The sequence below is a fragment of the Gadus morhua genome, chromosome 20 (assembly GCF_902167405.1).
Source record: "Gadus morhua chromosome 20, gadMor3.0, whole genome shotgun sequence".
Lineage (NCBI taxonomy): Eukaryota > Metazoa > Chordata > Actinopteri > Gadiformes > Gadidae > Gadus > Gadus morhua.
Window position 1 is genome coordinate 1,242,925 of NC_044067.1, and position 22,084 is coordinate 1,265,008.

A 22,084-nucleotide genomic window follows, 5' to 3' on the forward strand; every position below is an offset into this window, starting at 1 on the left:
CTCACGTTGCGCAGCCTGAAGAAGTTCTTGCTGCACAGCTGCAGGGGGCGACAGAGAGCGGGGAGGAGCCCTTGAGACGAGGTTTGTGTGAAACCTCGATGAGTGGGTTAGCGAGGTATGTTGCGCTCTAAGCCTGGGTTAGCTGTCGATCTCTTTTAGCGTTGCTGTATCACCATGGTGACTCGTGCTCCCAACCAAACCTGCTCCTGAGCAGGTTTGGTTGAGAGCACGAGTCACCATGGTGATACAGCGACGCTATGTATATTCTAGAATATTTGTTTATGAGAGATACAGGTTCTCATCAGAGGGTATTCGCTATTTGATCGTGCTTATTGGACCTTATGTAGACAATGCTTACTGTTGCCCAGGTGAAAACATCTGCGATACATTTCTTAGAGTGTATTTAAAGGGAATTCCCTAAATTATAGAATAAGGCAGGTTGGACGTTGCCTTTGCTGTTTTTGGCCAGCAAGCCACCCTAGCCTTATTGTGTGCAAACTGTGTTGCCCCTAGCTGTTATCTGATTATTGAACTCCTCATAGGAGATCATTATGACTACCTGTTCCTCTTGAGTGAAATATACTGCCCTTGATCTATGCATTTTGTAAAGGTGAGTGAAATGACGCGATTAACGCCCCTTTCATGGAAATGCGCGTTGAACCTAAAGCGCAAAACCTAGATTGACCAATCGAATCCTAAGTGAGCTTTGTAGTACCATTTAACTCTGATTAAGAGTTGCGTCTATCGATCCAGGTTTTTCCCAAGAAAGCCTGGGTATGTTCAGCGAGGTTCTTAGTACAGGTCACTAAAGGTCATCACGCACAGGTACCCTACAAACCCAACCCAAGCAGGGTCCGAAGAAACACAACCCCCTCACTCCAGTAGGGTGAGGAACTGTGTGTGTGTGTGTGTGTGTGTGTGTGTGTGTGTGTGTGTGTGTGTGTGTGTGTGTGTGTGTGTGTGTGTGTGTGTGTGTGTGTGTGTGTGTGTGTGTGTGTGTGTGTGTCTCTCTGTGTGTGTGTGTGTCTCTCTGTGTCTCTCTGTGTCTGTCTGTCTGTCTGTCTGTCTGTCTCTGTCTGTATCTCTCTGTGTGTGTGTCTGTGTGTCTGCCTCTGTCTCTGTGTGTGTGTGTGTGTGTGTGTCTGCCTGTCTCTCTGTGTGTGTGTGTGTGTGTGTCTGTCTGTCTGTCTCTCTTTCTGTGTCTGTCTCTTTTTCTCTGTCTGTCTGTCTGTCTGTCTGCCTGTCTGTCTGTCTGCCTGTCTGCCTGTCTGTCTGCCTGTCTGTCTGTCTGCCTGTCTGCCTGTGTGTCCTTACCGGACAGGGCCAGTGTTTTCCCTCCACGTGTCTCAGCCGGTGCATGACCAGCGCCAGGCAGTCCCGGTAGGTGGTGTGGCACGTCAGGCAGCAGTGGGCCGCCCGGGGGTCCTTCAGCCCGGGGGGGGGCCGGGGGCGGGGCTTCAGCCGCGAGGGCCGGGCCGCCCCCAGCAGGATGCAACGGCGGCCGGCGAGGGCGCGGACCGGTGTCTGAACACACACACACACACACACACACACACACACACACACACACACACACACACACACACACACACACACACACACACACACACACACAGTTAGATAGTTTGCCTGACTCAAGTCCTCCTTGTGACGATGCACTGGAGTCAAACTAAACGGGTGGTTGTGGTTGTCCACCTCCACCTCCGCCTCCACCTCCACACCAGCCTTCAGGGCTGATGATGGCTCCACGTTCACCACGCAGACGCCTCGACGCCGTCGTGAACCTTTATGGTTCTGCGTCGGCTTTTAGTGAGCGGACCAATCACAGCCCTTGCTGACGTGAGGGGTCCGTACCCCCTTGGGTTGGTGAGCGCGGGGCCATAGTCAGCCCTTTGTTCAGGTCCTCCCCAACAGGACGCTCTGCAGCCTCCGTCCGTCAGCTTTTTGATCGTGATTTCGATTTTTAACGTCAAACAATCATAAAAATAATATAATCTACTTTTCGATTTATTTTTGTTTTAATTATTTAATGTTTTATAGAAAGTACAGCTGGATACATATCTGTACATTATTTTAGATTTTGAATATTTTCTTTTTGACCATTTTGTTTATTTTTTTAAGGCAAAACTAAGTTCTCAGTCAGTGTTTTATAGAAAGTACAGCTGAATAAATACATCCCGTCTTCAAACTCAAAAATAATCGTTTGATTAATCGTGATTTCAATATTGATCAAAATAATCCTGATAATGATTTTTTTCAATAACCGAGCCGCCCCAGTCGACGCCGCCCCAGTCGACGCCCCCCCAGTCGACGCCCCCCCAGTCGACGCCCCCCCCCCCCCGTACCTTTGGCGTGTCCCGCGGGGTCCTGGGGGGGGGGGCGGGGCCGGCCCGGGGGGAGGCGGTCCTGGGGCGGGCGGGGCGGGCCCGGTGGGAGGCGGTGCTGGTGGTCCTGGGGGGGGGGCCCCGGTGATGGGTGGTGCTGCGGGGGGGCTGCGACCGCGCCCTCGGCCCCCCCCCCTGGCTCACGCTCTTCTCCACCCGCTCCCGCTTCACCCTCAGCGGGGGCGGGGCGGCGGGGGGGGCCCCCCGGGGCCGCAGCACGCGGGGCTGGGGGCCGGCGGCGGCGAACTGCTCGCGGGACACGGAGCGCGTCAGGCAGATGTCCACCGAGTCCTCCTCCCGCTTCAACCCCCCCGGCGGCACCCCCCCCGGCCGGCAGAAGCTGAACAGGAAGCCGGGGTCCAGCAGCTTGATGGGCGGCTTGCTCCGCCTCTTGCCCAGGTCGGGGGGGCCGGGGCCCGGGGGGGCGGGCTCCGGGAAGGCCCCGCCCACGGGCAGGGGGTCGGCGGGCTCCTCCTTGATGACCCGGTACAGCGGGTGGCTGTAGAGGGAGGGGGGCGGGGGGGCGGGGGTGGTGGGGGTGCCCGAGGCCTCCAGCCCGTCCGGTCGGCCGGCCGGCGGCCCCGGGGGGCTCCCGTCGGCGGGAGGGGCGGTCCTCCCGGGGGGCCGCCTCGCCGCCATGTGGCGCGGCCGGGCCCCGGGCGCCGGCGGGCGGCGGCCGTTGCAGAGCGGCGCCCTCGCGGCGGCGTCCTCCCGCGCCACTGGCCCGACGTCGTCACGGCGACCGTGCGGCGGGGGCGGCGGCCCCGTGATGAAGTAGTCCACCGGCTCCGCCTTGATGGCGCGGAACACGGCGGCGGCGGGGGGGGCGGGCGGCGGGCGGACCGGGGCGCTCACGGCCCGCCGCGGGGAGCTCCGCAGCGCCCCGCCCCCTCCCCCGCACGCCGGCTCCGGGGGGGCGGGCGCGGCCCCCCTGCTCCTCATGCTGCGGTCGCTGGGCGGGGCCCGCGGGGGGGGGGCGACGGGCCGGTCCTCAGGCTCCGCCTTCAGGAGGCGGGCGGGGGCCGGCCCGGGGCCCGGGGCCCGCGGGGGCCTCCTCTTGGTCAGGCAGTAGTTGTTGGCCTTCAGCTTCCGGAGGCGCTTCTTCTGCCGCCAGCCGACCAGGTCCTGGGGCCGCGGCAGCAGGGCGGTGCGCTGCAGCCCCAGGACGCTCATCAGGCGGTACTTCTCCTGCGCCCGCTCGTAGCCCCCCTCCCCCCCCTCCTCCCCCCCCTCCTCCCCCTCCTCCTCCTCCGGCGGCTCCTGCTTCACCCGGACGGGGCCCGGCCGCCGGCGGGGCGGCGGGGGGGCCTTCTTGTTCCTGCGGGGGCTCTCGGGGCGGGGCAGCAGCCTCAGCACCTCCTGCGCCGCCCCGGGGGTGGAGCGGAGGAGGCGGGTGTGCGGGGGGGAGGGGAGGGGCGAGGCGGCCGGCGGGAGGCGGGGCCGTGGCGGCGTGGAGGGGGCGGGCCTACAGGCCTTCTTACAGGACGGAGACTTGAAGTCAATGAGCTTCATCCGGGGGTGGGCGGGGCTGTGCAGGGCGCCGTTCTGCGGGGGCGTCCCCGGGGGCCTCCGCCTCGCCGCGCGGCGGGGACCGCCGTCCTCCGTCGGCTCCTCCGCCGCGGGCGAGGAGAGCCGCTCCCTCTTCCGGTGGGGCCGGGCCCCGCCCTGGGGGGCGGCCCCGGCGGAGGGGGTGGTCCGGAGGCCCCTGGGGGCCGGCGGGGGGGCCGTCTGCTCCCTCAGCAGGGCGGAGCAGGCCTCCAGCGCCGGCCACATCCCCAGGTGGCGAGCCATGGCGCTGACCTCCGGCAGGTCCTCCGGCCGGACGCGCAGCGTGGACGAGTAGGAGAAGTGGAGCAGCGGCAGCAGGCTCTGCTCGCTGAAGCCTGGAGCACCAGAGAGAGGGGGGGGGGGGGGGGGGGGGTTAATGGTGTGGTCCTGAATCCTCGGACGCCAGCCTTCAGCGTTGACGTCACTTCCGGTCTCGGAGCATTCATAGCGTTCCTGTTCGTCTTTGTCATTGTGTCATGAAATTGGCTAGTCGTTGTTTAGCTACATTAGCCTCTTTAGCAAACCAGCCCGAAAACAATCAACACGACTTTACATTGTAATGCACGCACAGCAAGACTAGTGCGTGCAAGAGAACTACTGGTGGGACGGTAAGGGACCACAATGATATCAAGTGTGTACGAGCATTTAAAAATCAACATTAAAATGACCTACGAGGTACAAATGCAAAAAATAATAATCTCCTCACGGGCGCAGCCATTTTGTAGAGAGCGTCATCACTGCTCTCGGTCTACTCTCAGATTTTCGAAAGATGAAGACAAAAGGGGGCGTGCCTCCGAGAAATGCCGCAAGAAAGCTTGAGGATCATCGACTTTCGACTCGGAATTCTGGCATTCGAGGATTCAGGAACACACCATAAGGCCAAAGGATACTCCGACTCCGTAATCCGACTCCGTAACTACGGAGACCCCTCGAGCCTTCGAAGTTCTCCGTCGGGATGTCAGGTACGCACTCCAATTCGCCGCCCGATCGATCTTGTATGCTCCATAGCTTTTCAAATCTTATTTGGGGTTTTATTGGTCCTTAATGTGCAAAGTAAATAGGGTGCAAAGTCTAACCGGTTAGTGATTCCGGAAATTATTTTGTTAGAGGACCAATCACAGCCCTATGCCGTTGCGTCGACTGATACTTAAAAAATATCCTCCTCATCAAGCTGCCAGCACCCACCTGGGCTCCCTAAACACCCCACAGCCTGGGTGCTCACTGTCTGAGTCTCATTACGGACGCCATGCGGTTCTGTTTGATTCTACGACCTCTTTCGTTGATGTGAGGAAGGCCTGACGGGCCGTGGCCTCAGCCTGCACCCCCCTCAGTCGATGAATAACGAGTTTTACGTGGTGGACGTACTTCTCTCTTTTGTTCTTAATTATTCGAGCACACTGATGTGAGATGTTGAGATGTTGTTGAAACGTGACCCAGATAGACTTCATCCACCTCGTTCACTCTATGGACGTCCTTGCTGCGTTCTTTGTACTGTACTTCTGGGTACTGTACTTCTGGGTACGCTAGTACTGCATACTGTACTTCTGGGTACTGTACTTCTGCATACTGTACTTCTGGGTACTGTACTTCTGGGTACTGTACTTCTGGGTACGCTAGTACTGCATACTGTACTTCTGGGTACTGTACTTCTGCATACTGTACTTCTGGGTACTGTACTTCTGGGTACTGTACTTCTGCGTACTACTTCTAGTTCTGCGTACTGTCGTTCTGGAGACCAGCGCCATGAGAACAGTCTGATGGGCGCTCCCCCCCCCCGGGGGGACTCACCGGTGAGGTCCACGTCGGCGCGGGCGTCCGCCTCCTTCTCGCCGAGCGTCTCCTGGAAGTACTCGCTGGCGGCGGCCAGCACGGCGCGGTGGGCCGAGAAGGAGCGGCCCTCCGTCCGCAGCGTGATGTCACAGAACAGCCCCGCCTCCCGCTGGAACTGCAGGCGCCGCAGGACCTCGGCGCCGTGCGACGCCATCGTCATGGTGACGCTGCCCCCGCCGCGCTGGAGAGAGAGGGAGAGGGAGAGGGAGAGGGAGAGAGAGAGAGAGAGAGAGAGAGAGAGAGAGAGAGAGAGAGAGAGAGAGAGAGAGAGAGAGAGAGAGAGAGAGAGAGAGAGAGAGAGAGAGAGAGAGAGATTTTGATTATACCTCTATTTGTAATGTTCATCTTTTCTACTATTGTTCTTTAGCAGCATATGATGCTAAAGACCTTCTTCTAGAAACATGTTTTGCGGACCACACGCTTGCCCTCATCAATCACATATCTCTGAGCCTGACAGCTGTCACCCCTGACCCCGGTCTCATCTGACGGGGTGAAGAGTGACAGGTGTCAGTCTCGGTGTACCAGTGTACACCGAGACTGACACCTGTCGACCTTCACCCCCGTCTCATCTGTTTGGGGGGCTTCTCCTCGTCAGGTTACCTCCACTCTGCCTCCGTTACACGATGAGAGGAAACCATTCCCGCTTTACTCTACCTTCTCCTCGTCACTTTGACAGTCTTATGTCTGAGTTAAAGATAAACCGTGGGTCATTTCACATCTACAGTACTGGCGACACACGGAGCCATGTGACCGGTGTGCACTGGAACGACAAAACCTGTCAACCTTTAAAAGACAACGTGAGGATGTTCTGGTCCAGGGACGTAAGTTAACCGTCAATAGGGACAGTTTGGAGGGAACGCCAGGAGAACATGGAGGAGCTGGGGGGCTGTCGGGAGGGGGGCCGGGCCCGTGGTGGGATGGGAGGACAGGAGAGGCCAGCGGACCTCATGAGGCATCGGACTCACCTGGGGCCTCGGACTCACCTGGGGGCCCTGGACTCACCTGGGGGCCCTGGACTAACCTGGGGGCCCTGGACTCACCTGGGGCCTCGGACTCACCTGGGGCCTCGGACTCACCTGGGGCCTCGGACTCAGCTGGTGAAGCCGGACTCACCTGGGGGCCCTGGACTCACCTGGGGGCCCTGGACTCACCAGGGGGCCCTGGACTCACCTGGGGGCCCTGGACTCACCTGGGGTTTCTGCGTGCGCTGGCACTCGGGACAGCCCAGGACGTGGCTCCGGATGTGATGGTACATGCCTGCAGGCGGAAGCAGAACCGGGATCACAATCTGTACGGCTTCTTTATCAAACAACGGTTCTTTAATTCACTTAATCATTACCGTTTATTACCGTTAAAGACGAGGTTACACATGACACACGTACATTTGGTAACCCTTGAACATTTGAAGATGATACTAGCCCAGACCCATTAGCCTATAGCATCACAACAAACAGATTGTAAATGTATTTTAGCAAGCAGACAACAGAGAAAAGACACCACACAAGTCCCGACAACTCTTAACATGTTAAGGATTCATATGAGCCTGGATCCTAAGTCCCCCCTCAGCATCACGAGGAACAGATACTTCAGGGTTAGATTCTCACTGTACTTTAGCCAGTTTTACCCCGAGGCAGTGAGACACCTCTATATAAGAACACCTGTGATGCGGGCAGGTGCCCGGTCCCTTACCGTCCCACCAGTAGTTCTCCGCCACGCACTTGTACGTCTCCTCAAAGGACAGGTGCCGCGGGCCGGACCGCCGCCGGTGGAAGGTGGACACCGCCTCGTGTCGCCGGTCCTCCTTCAACACCTCCCGGTAGTTGATGAAACCTCGCTCCAGCTTTTTCCGGTAGAGGAGCCCGTCGATCACCTCGAAGTTGGGGGAGCGGGGAGCAGGTCCCCTCCCGTTCCGGTCCCTAACCGGGTCTCCGTTCGAGGACGGGCAGAACGTCTCTGCACTTCCGTAGTGCGGGTTGTAGGTGCAATCGCCAGCCATTTTAACGAGCTCGGTTATCGTTTGCATGTATCCGGTTTCCAAGGCCTACCGCCTGGAACAGACCTCCACCTCGGTGTCTCGGTCCGGACCTCCGCCCCCGTCCCGACATGCACCCCACGTGGGTCCAGGGGAGAGGGGTGACAGGACGGCTGTCCCGCTAGAGAACACAACAGAGCCCCTACACAGTCCCAACTCTAGAAGCCTAGTATTGAATGAGCGAGGGGGGACATGTTAAGACTTAAAGTACTATCCCGAGTCTGGGTGTTGGTGGAGAAGCCTCCTCATGTGTACAGTCCCTGGTCATGCATCATGCACGGTTCCTCTCTCCGAGTCGTGATGATTCCCTCACTTCCTACCACTTCAACAGACTGGTCATCGCGTCCTTAACGTGGTTGTCCTCTCGGTTCCAGACCTCATCTTACCCCCGTTACAGAAGGTTGTTGGCGTTTGTTTGGATCGCAGGCATATCGATCACAGCCTGATCGATCACAGCCTGATCGACTCTGGTCCAGAGAGCCTGGGAGACAACATCTAAAGACACAAAGTAACCTTTAGATCAGAGCAGTCGCCTTATTAAAACAGGACCAGGCAGGCATCACCCCGTCCTCTGGGTCTACAGGGCGAGGAGACGCTCTAACTCGGGGATCCTTTGGTTCCTGAGCGGACCAGGAAGCGACAAGATGATGATGATGATGATCCGTTCAGAGCCGCCGAGCAGCGAGGTGTCTCTGATCAAACCCGATAGGACGAGTTACCCGAGGAGGTCCTCACAACCGGGCCAAGAATACCCCGTCTGATCTCCGACATGGTCCATATCTTGTCCGTTTAACGTAAAGCCCGTCCGATGATCGTATAATCCCCCCAGAAATTAACTCGTAACCTTCTGTTTGTTACTAAATAACAGCCAAACTGATGCCCGGTTCCCCGCCTTCAGACAAAGACCATTAGTAGAGGTTTTAAAGAGCCTCGCGTGCCCGCGCTGTGATTGGCTGTTAGAGCTGTCACTCACCGTGTCTTTTTTTCGAACACCAAGGTCGGTTGTGAGCGCAGTGTAGTAGAGCTGATGCTTTAGTGTACTTGACGTGAGGATGTATTGTGTTAGAAAGGCTTCATCCACGATATGAAAGTAGACATACAAAGATAAGTACAAATACACCTCTTAAATAAAACAAAATAGCCGATCGTTCATCACAGAACACCGCACATCACAGAGCTGCTGTAAATATTAATTTCACTTTGCTAATCACTGAAGTCTGCTGAATAAAGTATTTTTTTTAAATACAATGATGTAACATGAATGTTAGATGTACAAGCTTTCGTTACGTACATAAGTTGCATAGTGTTTAGGGGGATCAGTGAAACACTATTCAATGTTCAAATTCTAAAATTAAACATTCAATATTCCTAATCAAGTGAAGGCAAATGTTACGACCCTATCAGGGTAGTTACCAGCCCTGTAAAACCAGCAAGTAAGGAGGAATATTGTTATATAATTCGATCAGAGACCACGACCAGATCAGATACGTTATTTTATTGAGCTACAAGTGTTCAGGTAAGAAAAACACAATTCAAAATCCTCTTTTTACAAAATCTTCATAGCATGTCACGGTTATCCACACAATATAATACAGACGTTTGATTAAACAAACCAAAAACACTAACCACAACAACTGAGAACAATCAGACCCTTCATAAAGACAGTGGTGACGCAGACTATTACCCCGCTGGATAAGATGCAGAAAACAAACAAACATCACCATGTACACCTTCGTTGGTCCACACAACAACAACAACGACATTATCCTTTAATCAAGATCTTCCTAAGTACATCAGTTGCATGTTTTCATGGAATCCAGACCATCAACCTCCCAGTATCCACTCAACCCTCCTCCCAGTATCCACTCAACCCTCCTCCCAGTACCCACCCAACCCTCCTCCCAGTACCCACCCAACCCTCCTCCCAGTACCCACTCAACCCTCCTCCCAGTACCCACTCAACCCTCCTCCCAGTACCCACTCAACCCTCCTCCCAGTACCCACTCAACCCTCCTCCCAGTACCCACTCAACCCTCCTCCCAGTACCCACTCAACCCTCCTCCCAGTACCCACTCAACCCTCCTCCCAGTACCCACTCAACCCTCCTCCCAGTAGCCACTCAACCCTCCTCCCAGTAGCCACTCAACCCTCCTCCCAGTAGCCACTCAACCCTCCTCCCAGTACCCACTCAACCCTCCTCCCAGTACCCACTCAACCCTCCTCCCAGTACCCACTCAACCCTCCTCCCAGTACCCACTCAACCCTCCTCCCAGTGGCCACTGGGAGCCGCTATGGCTTGGCGGCGTCCTTCTTGGGGGGGGGCTCGGTGGTCTTGGGCCTCTTGGACTCGGGGGGCAGGCAGACTGGGTCGGAGGGGGGGGACGGCCGCTCTGTGGGGAACAGGAGAGACGATCACATGACCGGCAGCACCGGGAGACGATCACATGACCGGCAGCACCGCGAGACGATCACATGACCGGCAGCACCGGGAGACGATCACATGACCGGCAGCACCGCGAGACGATCACATGACCGGCAGCACCGGGAGACGATCACATGACCGGCAGCACCGGGAGACGATCACATGACCGGCAGGACCGGGAGACGATCACATGACCGGCAGCACCGGGAGACGATCACATGACCGGCAGGACCGGGAGACGATCACATGACCGGCAGCACCGCGAGACGATCACATGACCGGCAGCACCGGGAGACGATCACATGACCGGCAGCACCGGGAGACGATCACATGACCGGCAGCACCGGGAGACGATCACATGACCGGCAGGACCGCGAGACGATCACATGACCGGCAGCACCGCGAGACGATCACATGACCGGCAGCACCGGGAGACGATCACATGACCGGCAGCACCGGGAGACGATCACATGACCGGCAGCACCGGGAGACGATCACATGACCGGCAGCACCGCGAGACGATCACATGACCGGCAGCACCGGGAGACGATCACATGACCGGCAGCACCGGGAGACGATCACATGACCGGCAGGACCGCGAGACGATCACATGACCGGCAGCACCGCGAGACGATCACATGACCGGCAGCACCGGGAGACGATCACATGACCGGCAGCACCGGGAGACGATCACATGACCGGCAGCACCGGGAGACGATCACATGACCGGCAGCACCGCGAGACGATCACATGACCGGCAGCACCGGGAGACGATCACATGACCGGCAGCACCGGGAGACGATCACATGACCGGCAGCACCGCGAGACGATCACATGACCGGCAGCACCGGGAGACGATCACATGACCGGCAGCACCGGGAGACGATCACATGACCGGCATCACCGGGAGACGATCACATGACCGGGAGACGATCACATGACCGGCAGCACCGGGAGACGATCACATGACCGGCAGCACCGGGAGACGATCACATGACCGGCAGCACCGGGAGACGATCACATGACCGGGAGACGATCACATGACCGGCAGCACCGGGGGAGCCGGGTCCGGGGAGGGGCTAGGAGGGACCGTGGAGCTCATGCGTGGTGATGAGACCCCCTACGTTGCTATAGCAACCTACATGACCATCACTGGTAGGACAAAACATGGATGCTGCAATCGTCGGCTTGGTTTAGACACATCAGAAACAGAGCCGGTTCAAGCCATGAAGACAACGGCCATTTTACATTTACCTTTACACTCAGGGCGTTTAGCAGACACTTTCATCCAAAGGGGCTTACAATACGTACATTTGTCAGAAGAAATAGAAACAACAATATACAGTATATCGCTGTCCATACAGTAAGGATGTTCATAGATCCAAGTGCCAAGCACTAACCATCACTAGGTTAACCCATTTCCCGTATACAACAGAGATAGCTAGGATAAGATGCTACCATGCTAAGTACTGTATTTAAGTGCCAGGACGTACAAATACAATAAGTGAGTACATTAATTGGGACATATTATACCACCAGGTGTGAGTGTGATTAGCAGTTACAAGCTGTTTTGAAAATCTGCGTCTTCTGACATCCTTAGTGGGCGTGTCCACCTAGATGTGTGACGGATAGATCAGTCTACCAGTCTACCCAGAGGACTGTTGTAAACGTTGCTCATCTATCCGTCATACATCTAGGTGGACACGCCCACTAGTGATGTCACGAGACGCAGATTTTCAAACGGCTGGTAAGGCCTGACCCCACCTGGCGGTGTACCACGTCACCTCTAAGTGGATCACGCTTCCATAACGGCGCCATAGCCTGCTCCCTACGGAGCTGCGCCCTGAGGAGGTGCGAGCGCATGAATCGTGAGGAGGTGAACGCACCGTGCCGGGCCTTCTCGCTGGAGGACGGCGTGAAGAGGGCCGCCGGAGAGCGCAGGGCCACCGGGGTCAGGGCCACGCGCCTGGAACACAGGACAGACCTCAGGACGGGAGGGGTCAGAGGTCACCGCAGGCAGCGTGAGGGGCCCCCACTGGAGGGCCCCCCACACTGGAGGGAACCCCGCATACATTTAGCAGACTGACAGATATAAGTACACATGTCAGGAGAGGGTGAAACAACCATATGTACAGTGCAAGTGCTCCAACGATCACTAGGTTAACCCACTCCCCGTGTACAACAGAGACAGCTAGGGTAAGGCGCTACACCGTGCTAGGGACTGTTGGAGGCTCCTTGGCTGCCGTAGTGCTGCTCTGCCCCACAGGGTTTAGTTAGTTGGTTAGTAGGGTTTAGCTAGTGTGTTCTTCGGACTAACAGAACCGTTTGAAGTCATTTCATTTTGAACAGTACTATAGAGACGCCTTAATGTGCACGATAAACCGCCTCCCCTTCTCAGACAAGAGCTACTCTCAGCTCCACAGACCTCATGGTTCAACACCTCATGGTTCTGTGGACTGGCAGGAGGACGAGGTTCTGGTTCTAGTTCTAGTTCTAGTTCTGCCGTGGGGCGGTACGGGACTCGTGTTGGGGTCGCGCGGCAGCTGCGGCCCTGCACACGCCCACTATTGTCCCCCGGCCTGGGGGGCTTTATCTAGGACCCAGCGGGGGGTCCCCCCCGTCCCCGGGGCCGGGCAGGGCTTTGTTCTCCCGCCGTCCAGGCTCCGGCGGTTTGCACCAGCCGCCTTCACTGAATCCATCATGTACAGAGAGGCCTTAAGCAGCCCCGACAGGACCCCCCCCCCCCCCCCCCCCCGGCGGCCACTAGCCACAGTACTGGCATTAAGGGTTTGAATATTTACATGCTGAAGTGTCCTTGTTAGTGTCCTTGTTAGTGTCCTTGTGATTGAGCCCTCCGTCTATTTTCCTCATCCTAGTGTCCTTGTTCTCATTTCCTCATTCCTAGGGACCTCGTTCCCTCATTCTAGTGTCCTCGTCCTAGTGTCCTCGTTCCCTCATTCTCATGTCCTCGTTCCGGTGTCCTCGTTCCCTCATCCTAGTATCCTCGTCCTCGTTCCCTCGTCCTAGTGTCCTCGTCCTCGTTCCCTCGTCTACGTTCCCTCGTCCTAGTGTCCTCGTCCTAGTGTCCTCGTTCCCTCGTCCTAGTGTCCTCGTCCCAGTGTCCTCGTCCTAGTGTCCTCGTTCCCTCGTCCTAGTGTCCTCGTCCCAGTGTCCTCGTCCTAGTGTCGTCGTTCCCTCGTCCTAGTGCCCTAGTTCTAGTGTCCTCGTCCTAGAGTCCTTGATAAGTATGTATTATAATAACAGTATATTAACTGACAGTGGAAGGCGGTCGGATGTGAACCCTGAAGAGAGAGGCCAAAGCACCCTTACCTGGGGGAGGGCCCCTTGGGAGTGGAGGGCCCCTTGGGAGTGGAAGGCCCCTTGGGAGTGGAGGGCCCCTTGGGAGTGGAGGGCCCCTTGGGAGTGGAGGGCCCCTTGGGAGTCGTGGGCCCCTTGGGAGTCGTGGGCCCGGGAGAGTTGGTGCCCTGGAGGCCCTTGGCACCGGTGGGGGTCAGGGGCCCCAGGCGAGGCTGGGGCGTGGAGGGCGTGGGGGTCTGGGGGCCCTCGACCGGGGCCCGGGGCCCGGCCGGCTTTCCCCAGCCCTCCAGGGTGTTGAGGGTGATCCTCCGCGGGGGGGCCTTGCTGGCTGCGGTCGGCGTCCCCCGGCTCCTCTTGTCCAGCGAGGGGGAGGCCTGGGGGGCCTGGGGGGTCGACGGGGCCTCCCTGACGGGCGGGGCCGCCGGGGCCACGGGGCCCGGGGTGGCGGGGGCCGGCTGCGGGAGCGGGGAGGAGGTCCTGGCTCCGGCGGACCTCTTGACCTTCTTCTCGGGGCCCGGCGTGGGGGTGGAGAGCTCCAGGACCGGGGGCTCCTTCAGCGGCTGGCCCAGCTCCCCCGGGGAGAAGGACACCAGGGAGCAGTAGCCGTCCGTGGACGACACGGCCAGGAAGAGGCCGTCTCCGGACCTGGACCCGGGAGGACAGGGCTCAGAACCAGGCAGGGACCCACCAAGGAACCACCGTAGGAACCACAACACACGAAAGTGCTCTCGGACTAGGCGCACTAATAGACTTATTTGTTGGTATTTGTCTACAAGCTGTTTACTGTTGTTATGTGGACATCTTAGTATACAAACAACTAGAACACAGCGAGGAGGGGCGGGGCTGTACCAGCTCAGGTCGCTCAGCGTGTGGTAGTGGATGTTGGACACCAGGGCGAAGGGCAGCGTCTGCTGCGTGTCGTACAGGTAGACCGAGTCCTCCGACGCCACGGCCAGCACCATGCGGTACGGCAGCTGGAACACGTTGGGGAGGGCCTCCGTGGAGCCGTCTGGGGGGGAGGAGGAGAGGGGGTGAGGAGGAGGAGGAGGAGAGGGGGGTGAGGAGGAGGAGAGGGGGTGAGGAGGAGGAGGAGAGGGGGGTGAGGAGGAGGAGAGGGGGGTGAGGAGGAGGAGGAGAGGGGGGAGAGGAGGAGGAGAGGGGGGTGAGGAGGAGGAGAGGGGGGTGAGGAGGAGGAGGAGAGGGGGGTGAGGAGGAGTAGGAGAGGGGGGTGAGGAGGAGGAGAAGGGGGGAGAGGAGGAGGAGAGGGGGGTGAGGAGGAGGAGAGGGGGGTGAGGAGGAGGAGAGGGGGGTGAGGAGGAGGAGAGGGGGGAGAGGAGGAGGAGAGGGGGGGTGAGGAGGAGGAGAGGGGGGTGAGGAGGAGGAGAGGGGGGAGAGGAGGAGGAGAGGGGGGGTGAGGAGGAGGAGGAGAGGGGGGTGAGGAGGAGGAGGAGAGGGGGGGGAGGAGGAGGAGAGGGGGGAGAGGAGGAGGAGAGGGGGGAGAGGAGGAGGAGAGGGGGGAGAGGAGGAGGAGAGGGGGGGTGAGGAGGAGGAGAGGGGGGGTGAGGAGGAGGAGGAGAGGGGGGTGAGGAGGAGGAGGAGAGGGGGGTGAGGAGGAGGAGAGGGGGGCCTGTGCATTGAGCACCTGAAGAGGATGGTCCACGAGGTCCATTCTGACCTCACGCCCCGTCGGTCTACCCACTTCCTTAAAGCTGATTCAATGGGCGGAGTCTTTTCCCCTCCTGGCTACCCAGCCAATCGGGTAACCAGGCCACTCCCACCAAGGCAACGCTGCCGATTGGCTGGACTTTCAGGAAGTACATAAAACAGGGAGGAGGGGAATCAGACCGCGCCCCTTCCATCCAGAGCCTTTCCAAGACCGAGTTCATCCGCTGCCCCGACGTTCAGTAGGTGTGTGGGGGATCCCTCAGTGATGTGTGGCGGTCACATTTCTACTTCCTGTTGTCTGTCCCTAGCCTACAGAGCGGCATACTGCGCTACTGTCCCTGTAGGGGGTGTCTGTCCTGTAGGGGGGGCTGTCTGTCCTGTAGGGGGCTCTCTGTCCTGTAGGGGGCTGTCTGTCCTGTAGGGGGCTGTCTGTCCTGCAGGGGGCTGTCTGTCCTGTAGGGGGCTCTCTGTCCTGTAGGGGGCTCTCTGTCCTGTAGGGGGGGCTGTCTGTCCTGCAGGGGGCTGTCTGTCCTGCAGGGGGCTGTCTGTCCTGCAGGGGGCTGTCTGTCCTGTAGGGGGCTGTCTGTCCTGTAGGGGGCTCTCTGTCCTGTAGGGGGCCGTCTGTCCTGTAGGGGGCCGTCTGTCCTGTAGGGGGCTCTCTGTCCTGTAGGGGGCTGTCTGTCCTGTAGGGGGCTGTCTGTCCTGTAGGGGGCTGTGTCTGTCCTGCAGGGGGCTGTCTGTCTGTCCTGCAGGGGGCTGTCTGTCTGTCCTGTAGGGGGCTCTCTGTCCTGCAGGGGGCTCTCTGTCCTGTAGGGGGCTCTCTGTCCTGTAGGGGGCTCTCTGTCCTGTAGGGGGCTCTCTGTCCTGCAGGGGGCTGTCTGTCCTGCAGGGGGCTGTCTGTCCTGTAGGGGGCTGTCTGTCTGTCCTGCGGGGGGCTGTCTGTCCTACCGTCGTCCTGCTTGGTCCTCAGCTGGTAGTAGACGGGGCAGCAGCGCACGGCCAGGGTGGCTTTAGACGGACAGGGCAGGTGGGCGATGGGCCTGGGGAAACAGTATCGGCATTATTATTAGTATCATCATCATCATCAATATTATTATCATCATCATTATCATCATCATCATTACTATTATCATCATCAGTATTATTCATAGCCATCGCTCTGCTCATAACTTGGTCAGGGAAATGGGATTTGGGCGGGGAAGACACCGCAGCGGCCGCTAAAACAGCCAACACGCTAGGCTAAACAGCCTAGCCGCTGGGCTCAACAACCTAGCCGCTGGGCTAAACAACCTAGCCGCTAAACCAGCCAGCCTAGCGTCTAGGCCAGCCAGCGTAGCCGCTAGGCCAGACAGCCTATCCGCTAAACCAGCCAGCCTAGCGTCTAGGCCAGCCAGCCTAGACGCTAGGCCAAACAGCTGATTTAGATCTTAGCTGAAGTCTGACAGAGTATAGCGACGGAGTAGAGCGACGGAGTAGAGCGACGGAGTCACCTCTTGAGGCTCTTCCTGGAGAAGACGTAGGTGGTGTTGGTGATGTTCTCCCCGGCCTCCACGCACCCCGCTGAGGACCAAGAACACACCTCTTCATCATCATCATCCTCCTCCTTAAGAAGACACGTTAGAACCCAGAAGGAGACCTTTATCCCCCCCCTGTGTGTGTGTGTGTGTGTGTGTGTGTGTGTGTGTGTGTGTGTGTGTGTGTGTGTGTGTGTGTGTGTGTGTGTGTGTGTGTGTGTGTGTGTGTGTGTGTGTGTGTGTGTGTGTGTGTGTGTGTGTGTACCTGGGGCCAGCAGGAAGGAGCCGTCTGGGGTGAAGGTGAGGCGCCTGAAGAACGACCTCATGCTGTCGTCATGGAACATCCGATACGGCTTGGTCTAGAGGGGGGCGCACACACACACACACACACACACACACACACACACACACGTCAATAACTTGCCATTGCTGTGATTTATTTTCTATAACCGCTCACCTCTGCAACGACACGAGTCTAAAAGCCTGTTAACGTTGACAGGAAAGTAACTGGTATCTAATTAGGTGGGCTCGGTGGAATATACCACAAAGGGGGGGGTCCCTTTATAACGGGGTGGCGTCCACCTCTGCCGAAATACATCCTTATTCAGTCCCTATTGTTTATGGATGATTATTAAGCCATCAAGCAGAGGGCTTCGTTGGGGTGACTCCAGGCGTTGGTGCCGTGTCCCCAGGGGGGTGCGGTCGGTACGTCACGACGCGTTCTACAGACAAAGCCCCACCTCGCCGTCTCCGGGGGGCCCCGAGGTCATCTTGCTGACGCAGTACGCCTTCTTCTTGGTCTGAGTGCTGTACACCCGCATCACTCTGGGAGGGGGGGAGAGAGAGGTCGTCAACATCCTCAAATAAACACTCTGGGAGGGGGGGGGGGGAGATAAACACTCTGGGAGGGGGAGATAAACACTCTGGGAGGGGGGGATAAACACTCTGGGAGGGGGGGGGGAGATAAACACTCTGGGAGGGGGGAGATAAACACTCTGGGAGGGGGGGGGTAAACACTCTGGGAGGGGGGGGGGAGATAAACAGGGGGTTGAGGTCGTCAACAACCTCAAATAAACATGTATGTTGTACGTTCTTGCACTTCAAAAATGTTCCTTAGCACTGTGTAGCGTCTTATCCTAGCTTGCTGGTCCTATGAACATCCTCTCTGTACCGACAGCACTACATTGTTCATCTTTCTTCTGACAAATGTATTTATCGTAAGACACTTGGATAAAGGTTTTAGCTAAACGCCCTGATGTAAATGAACACACGCCCTCCTGATATCTCCGGGGGGCGGGGCCGTGGAGGTGGGGGCTCCCGTACCTGTCGCAGCTGAGCGTGGCTACGTACTGCCCCAGGGGGTCCCAGGTCACCCCCTGCACGTAGCTCTTGTGGTCGTTAAATATGCTGATCTTCTGACCTACAAAAGGAAGAAACACATGTTTTTTTTGTAATAACCGTGTATTATTAGGTTTACGACATGTTTCCATCGGGTGTAAATAACGTTAAAGTGCAACCATCAGATACCTGGACCTGCTGCTACGGACAGGGCTGCAACAGTGAATGTTATTACGGGTCAACGGTTATGATCACCAGCCCCCTGAAATGTGTGTGGCGCCCAGCTGTACCCCCCAGCTGGGTGCACCACACAGGGGTACACCCAGCTGTACCCCCCAGGTGGGTGCACCACACAGGGGTACACCCAGCTGTACCCCCCAGCTGGGTGCACCACACAGGGGTGCACCCAGCTGTACCCCCCAGCTGGGTGCACCACACAGGGGTGCAACGGAGGGTACAACTAATCCTCCAGACGGCCCACACTGTGGCTGTAACTAGAGATGTTCTGATACCATCCTTTCCTTCCCCATACCAGTTCCTGAACTTGAGTATTGGCTGACACCGAGTATATACCGACACAGCGTCTAGCATTGTAATTGCTACTATAAATAACACAGCAACGTATAGTCGACAGCACAACACTGTAGTGTTTGTGATGTTCTCCGCCTGTGTAGTAAATTGTTTCAGTGGATGGGATTGGATGGGCGCACAGATGTGCCTACTCGCCGCCATCCCATAATGCAGTATCGGAGGGATCTCAGATACCGGCATCAGTATCGGAACAACTAACCAGAACCGGTTTAACATTGCACAGGAGAAGCGTCTGTCCCACCTTTGGCGACGTCCCACAGGATGGCGGTGTTGTCCACGGACCCCGACACCATGAAGGTTCCCTCGCGCGTCCAGGAGATGTCGTACACATCCTCGATGTGCCCCCTATGAAGATAAAACGCTAGTCAATATCCCTCAAACAGAGTGGGTGACAGTACACAAACAGGCCCGATGAAACAAGTTTATTGGAAAGTGAACGATTAATCGAGTTCACCTGACACCGGAATGTAATGGAACTACATTTTATAATGACAACGACAGTGATAAAAGTAAATAAAGTGTGTGTTTTATTTCTGCACTTGCGCTTGTGTTATTTGTTACCGACTGGAGATCAGTAAGATTCGTATTTATTTTTCTTCTACAGATAAATAGTTAAATAAAGATATTATAATATCAATTAATAATCTAATTTCATTATAACATGTACTCCTGGCCTACAGGAAAGAGAAGTTTATACATTGATTCTAACTAATGTCGTTTTGGTCATACTATAGAATGATTTATTGCTTGTTTTTAGGGAAAAATACAGAAGATAAGGAATTTATCTAAAAATCGCAAACTAATGACAATCGCGACATCGCTCAAAAAGTAAAAACGCAATTCGATAAAATCCTCATCCCAAATCGTCCCCCCTTAGAGACAGAGTAGAGGAATTTAAATATGGTGACTATGAATCAGATGTTGTGAGTGAAGGCGCCGGTCTGGGTGTCCTGACCCACCTCAGGGTTTTGACCACGCTCCAGCTCTCCTTGTTGAGCAGAGAGTCGTCCTCCTCCTGGAACAGCGGGGACGACTCGGGCTCCTTCTGGTCGTTGAGCTTCCACAGCAGGATGGCCGCGTCTGGACACACGAGGACACCTGAGGGTCAGCACTAGGGCCGTCGAGGACACCTGGGGCCCTCGAGGACACCTGGGGCCCTCGAGGACACCTGTGGGTCAGCACTAGGGCCCTCGAGTACACCTGGGGCCCTTGAGGACACCTGAGGGTCAGAATTAGGGCCCTCGAGGACACCTGGGGCCCTCGAGAACACCTAGGGCCCTTGAGGAAACCTGAGGGTCAGAACTAGGGCCCTCGAGAACACCTGAGGTTCAGAACTAGGGCCGCCCTGTGGAACCTCAAGGCTTCGTAAAGCTACCACAGGCCGGAACAGACAATTATCATTTTCATTTTTTAATTCACCGTTGTCTTTTTTTAAATGGACCCACAGCTGCATCACGGGACTAAAATATGATGCTTGATGCAATAATTTCCCCACCCTCGAGCGAAACATTACACATTTTGGCCAATTGTCATCTTCAACGATACACACGCATCCCCCTGCCAGAGCGAGCCATCGCAACACAGCATCAAAGAGTTCAGTGGAAACGCTCCTCGTCTTCTCGTTGCTGGTAGTGAATTCAAGTCTCTCGATGAGGACACTCGGGGGGTCGTACCGTCGCCTCCGGAGGCCAGCAGCTCCCCGCCCGGGCTGAAGCGCACCACGTTGACGGCCTTGGTGTGTCTGGCAAGGTTGGAGAGGAAGTCCACCACCGCCTTCCCGTCTGGGCCCGTGTCCACCCGCCACACCTGGACCCCCGCACAACACACTGTCATTTCCCTTCTTGCACTTACCAACGATTCTTCATGTATACGCAATAGATAAAAGACATTGTATCGGTAGACCTACATTTTGTAATCAAGTTCTGTTGGCTGGTGTAAATGCAGTCTGTGTGCTTTAATGCTATGAGCAAAGACTGTAATAAACCTCATATATAACAGGTATAGTGTCGTTAGAGTATAAATGCTATTCATATATTTTTACTGAACCTTTATTATCAATGTTCTGCTGTAAAGATCATGTCCATTTAACCAGAGCATTCAACTGCAATAAAGGATTTCGACATAGTTAATTTAACTAGGCAACATGCCATTCAAACCAATACACAATCATTCGATCGACCGATATAGATAGTGAATGGTATCCGACTGCTATGCATTTAGATCCAACCTTTGGTTATCCTCCTCCTACTGCATCTTACCCTGACTGTGGTGTCGACCCCGGCTGTAGCGAGCCGGAGGACCCGTCCATCTCCGTGGTGCTGGAAGTCCAAACTGTACACCGGCTCCTTGTTGTGCCAGGCGATCTCACACGTCACCACCTTCATCCTCGTACGTCTTGATGCCCACTTTATCGGAAAACAAGAGGAACGAACAGGTCAGGTGTCAAATTAACAGTGGGGTCGACAGGACTGGTACAATGGACAGAAGGGTCAACAGGACTGGTCCACTGGACAATGGTGGACAGCTCAAAGCCCTACACTAGAATGGATAAGGAGCTCAAATCCTTACACTAGAATATGGCCACCAAGCCACCTCCGTCAACGTTGTCATCACTAACATCGTACTGTCCAGTAGTCTGTGAAGAGTTCAGGCCCTTCCGGACACTGAAAGGTGGGTTCAATCCCTTCAAGACACTGAAGGGTGCTACGCTTCACAGATCTCTGCTCAGACAGGACCGACGGAGATCTTTGTGAACCAAAGGGCTCGTCGATACAAAGGAGGATGAGCCGAGCCGTGCAGAGAGGTGCCACATGGGTCAGTCTATCACCATTTAACACCAGCAGATTGCTGCAGATAAGAATTATATCCTCAGAAGAGGGCCGGAGGTGGAGACATTAGAGACTAAGAGGACTCCTGTTTACAATATGTCGGGTTGTCATGTCTAGAGTTGACGGGGACGAACGCCGAAGACAACAAGTTTTTAGCTAAAATACAGAACAACAATACAACATAAATAACAACAAAATACATATCCTAATAACATAATGCATACCTTTTCTCCGTCCACTTGATATTTTTGGGGTCCGTTCCCTCGTCCAGCGGTAAACAGATGAAAACTTTAGCAGCTTTCCCGCGTAGGATTTACTCTGAGCTTCCTGTTGAAGTCCACATGATTGGTCAGAGTACAGGATGGGGAGGGGCTGAACGTCTGATTGGTCAGTGTGCAGGAGGGGGAGGGCCGGAACTCCTGATTGGTCAGAGAGCGCGTTATGGGTATGCTATATACTGTATATTATGTAAGGGACGGGATAATGCATATAACGCCGGATAATGACCGGCGTTCTATTCGTATCCCGCTTATTACACGGCTTAATGCCAAAACAAAAAAATAACTTCAAACACAGTGTCTTTTTATAATTTATTTGTTACCATTCGTAGTGTT

General features: G+C 56.2%; 2 protein-coding genes across 2 annotated transcripts in view; both read right to left on the reverse strand.

Annotated features, from left to right (window-relative positions):
* Positions 1–8,717, reverse strand: part of si:dkey-229b18.3 (basic proline-rich protein) — a 9,798-nt gene extending 1,081 nt beyond the window's left edge. Inside the window, exons 1-6 of the mRNA XM_030343889.1 lie at positions 7,452–8,717; positions 6,952–7,019; positions 5,721–5,943; positions 2,346–4,267; positions 1,315–1,524; positions 1–38 (exon numbers count right to left, since the gene is read on the reverse strand). The exon at positions 1–38 is cut by the window's left edge and continues 70 nt beyond it. Of these exons, the coding sequence (XP_030199749.1) occupies positions 1–38; positions 1,315–1,524; positions 2,346–4,267; positions 5,721–5,943; positions 6,952–7,019; positions 7,452–7,785 (2,795 nt within the window). The 5' untranslated portion in view covers positions 7,786–8,717. The remainder of the gene's footprint in view (positions 39–1,314; positions 1,525–2,345; positions 4,268–5,720; positions 5,944–6,951; positions 7,020–7,451) is intronic.
* A 557-nt stretch (positions 8,718–9,274) lies between these two features.
* On the reverse strand, positions 9,275–21,819 carry chaf1b (chromatin assembly factor 1, subunit B). Its single transcript, XM_030343978.1, has 14 exons — positions 21,695–21,819; positions 20,901–21,047; positions 20,316–20,448; positions 19,602–19,722; positions 18,884–18,987; positions 18,037–18,133; positions 17,454–17,538; positions 16,979–17,072; positions 16,690–16,759; positions 16,148–16,239; positions 14,384–14,543; positions 13,547–14,179; positions 12,103–12,182; positions 9,275–10,184 (listed from the first exon to the last, which is right to left on the reverse strand). Exons 2-14 carry the CDS (start codon positions 21,024–21,026, stop codon positions 10,084–10,086), a joined length of 1,896 nt encoding a protein of 631 aa, XP_030199838.1. The 5' UTR covers positions 21,027–21,047; positions 21,695–21,819; the 3' UTR covers positions 9,275–10,083.
* Positions 21,820–22,084: the final 265 nt, after the last annotated feature.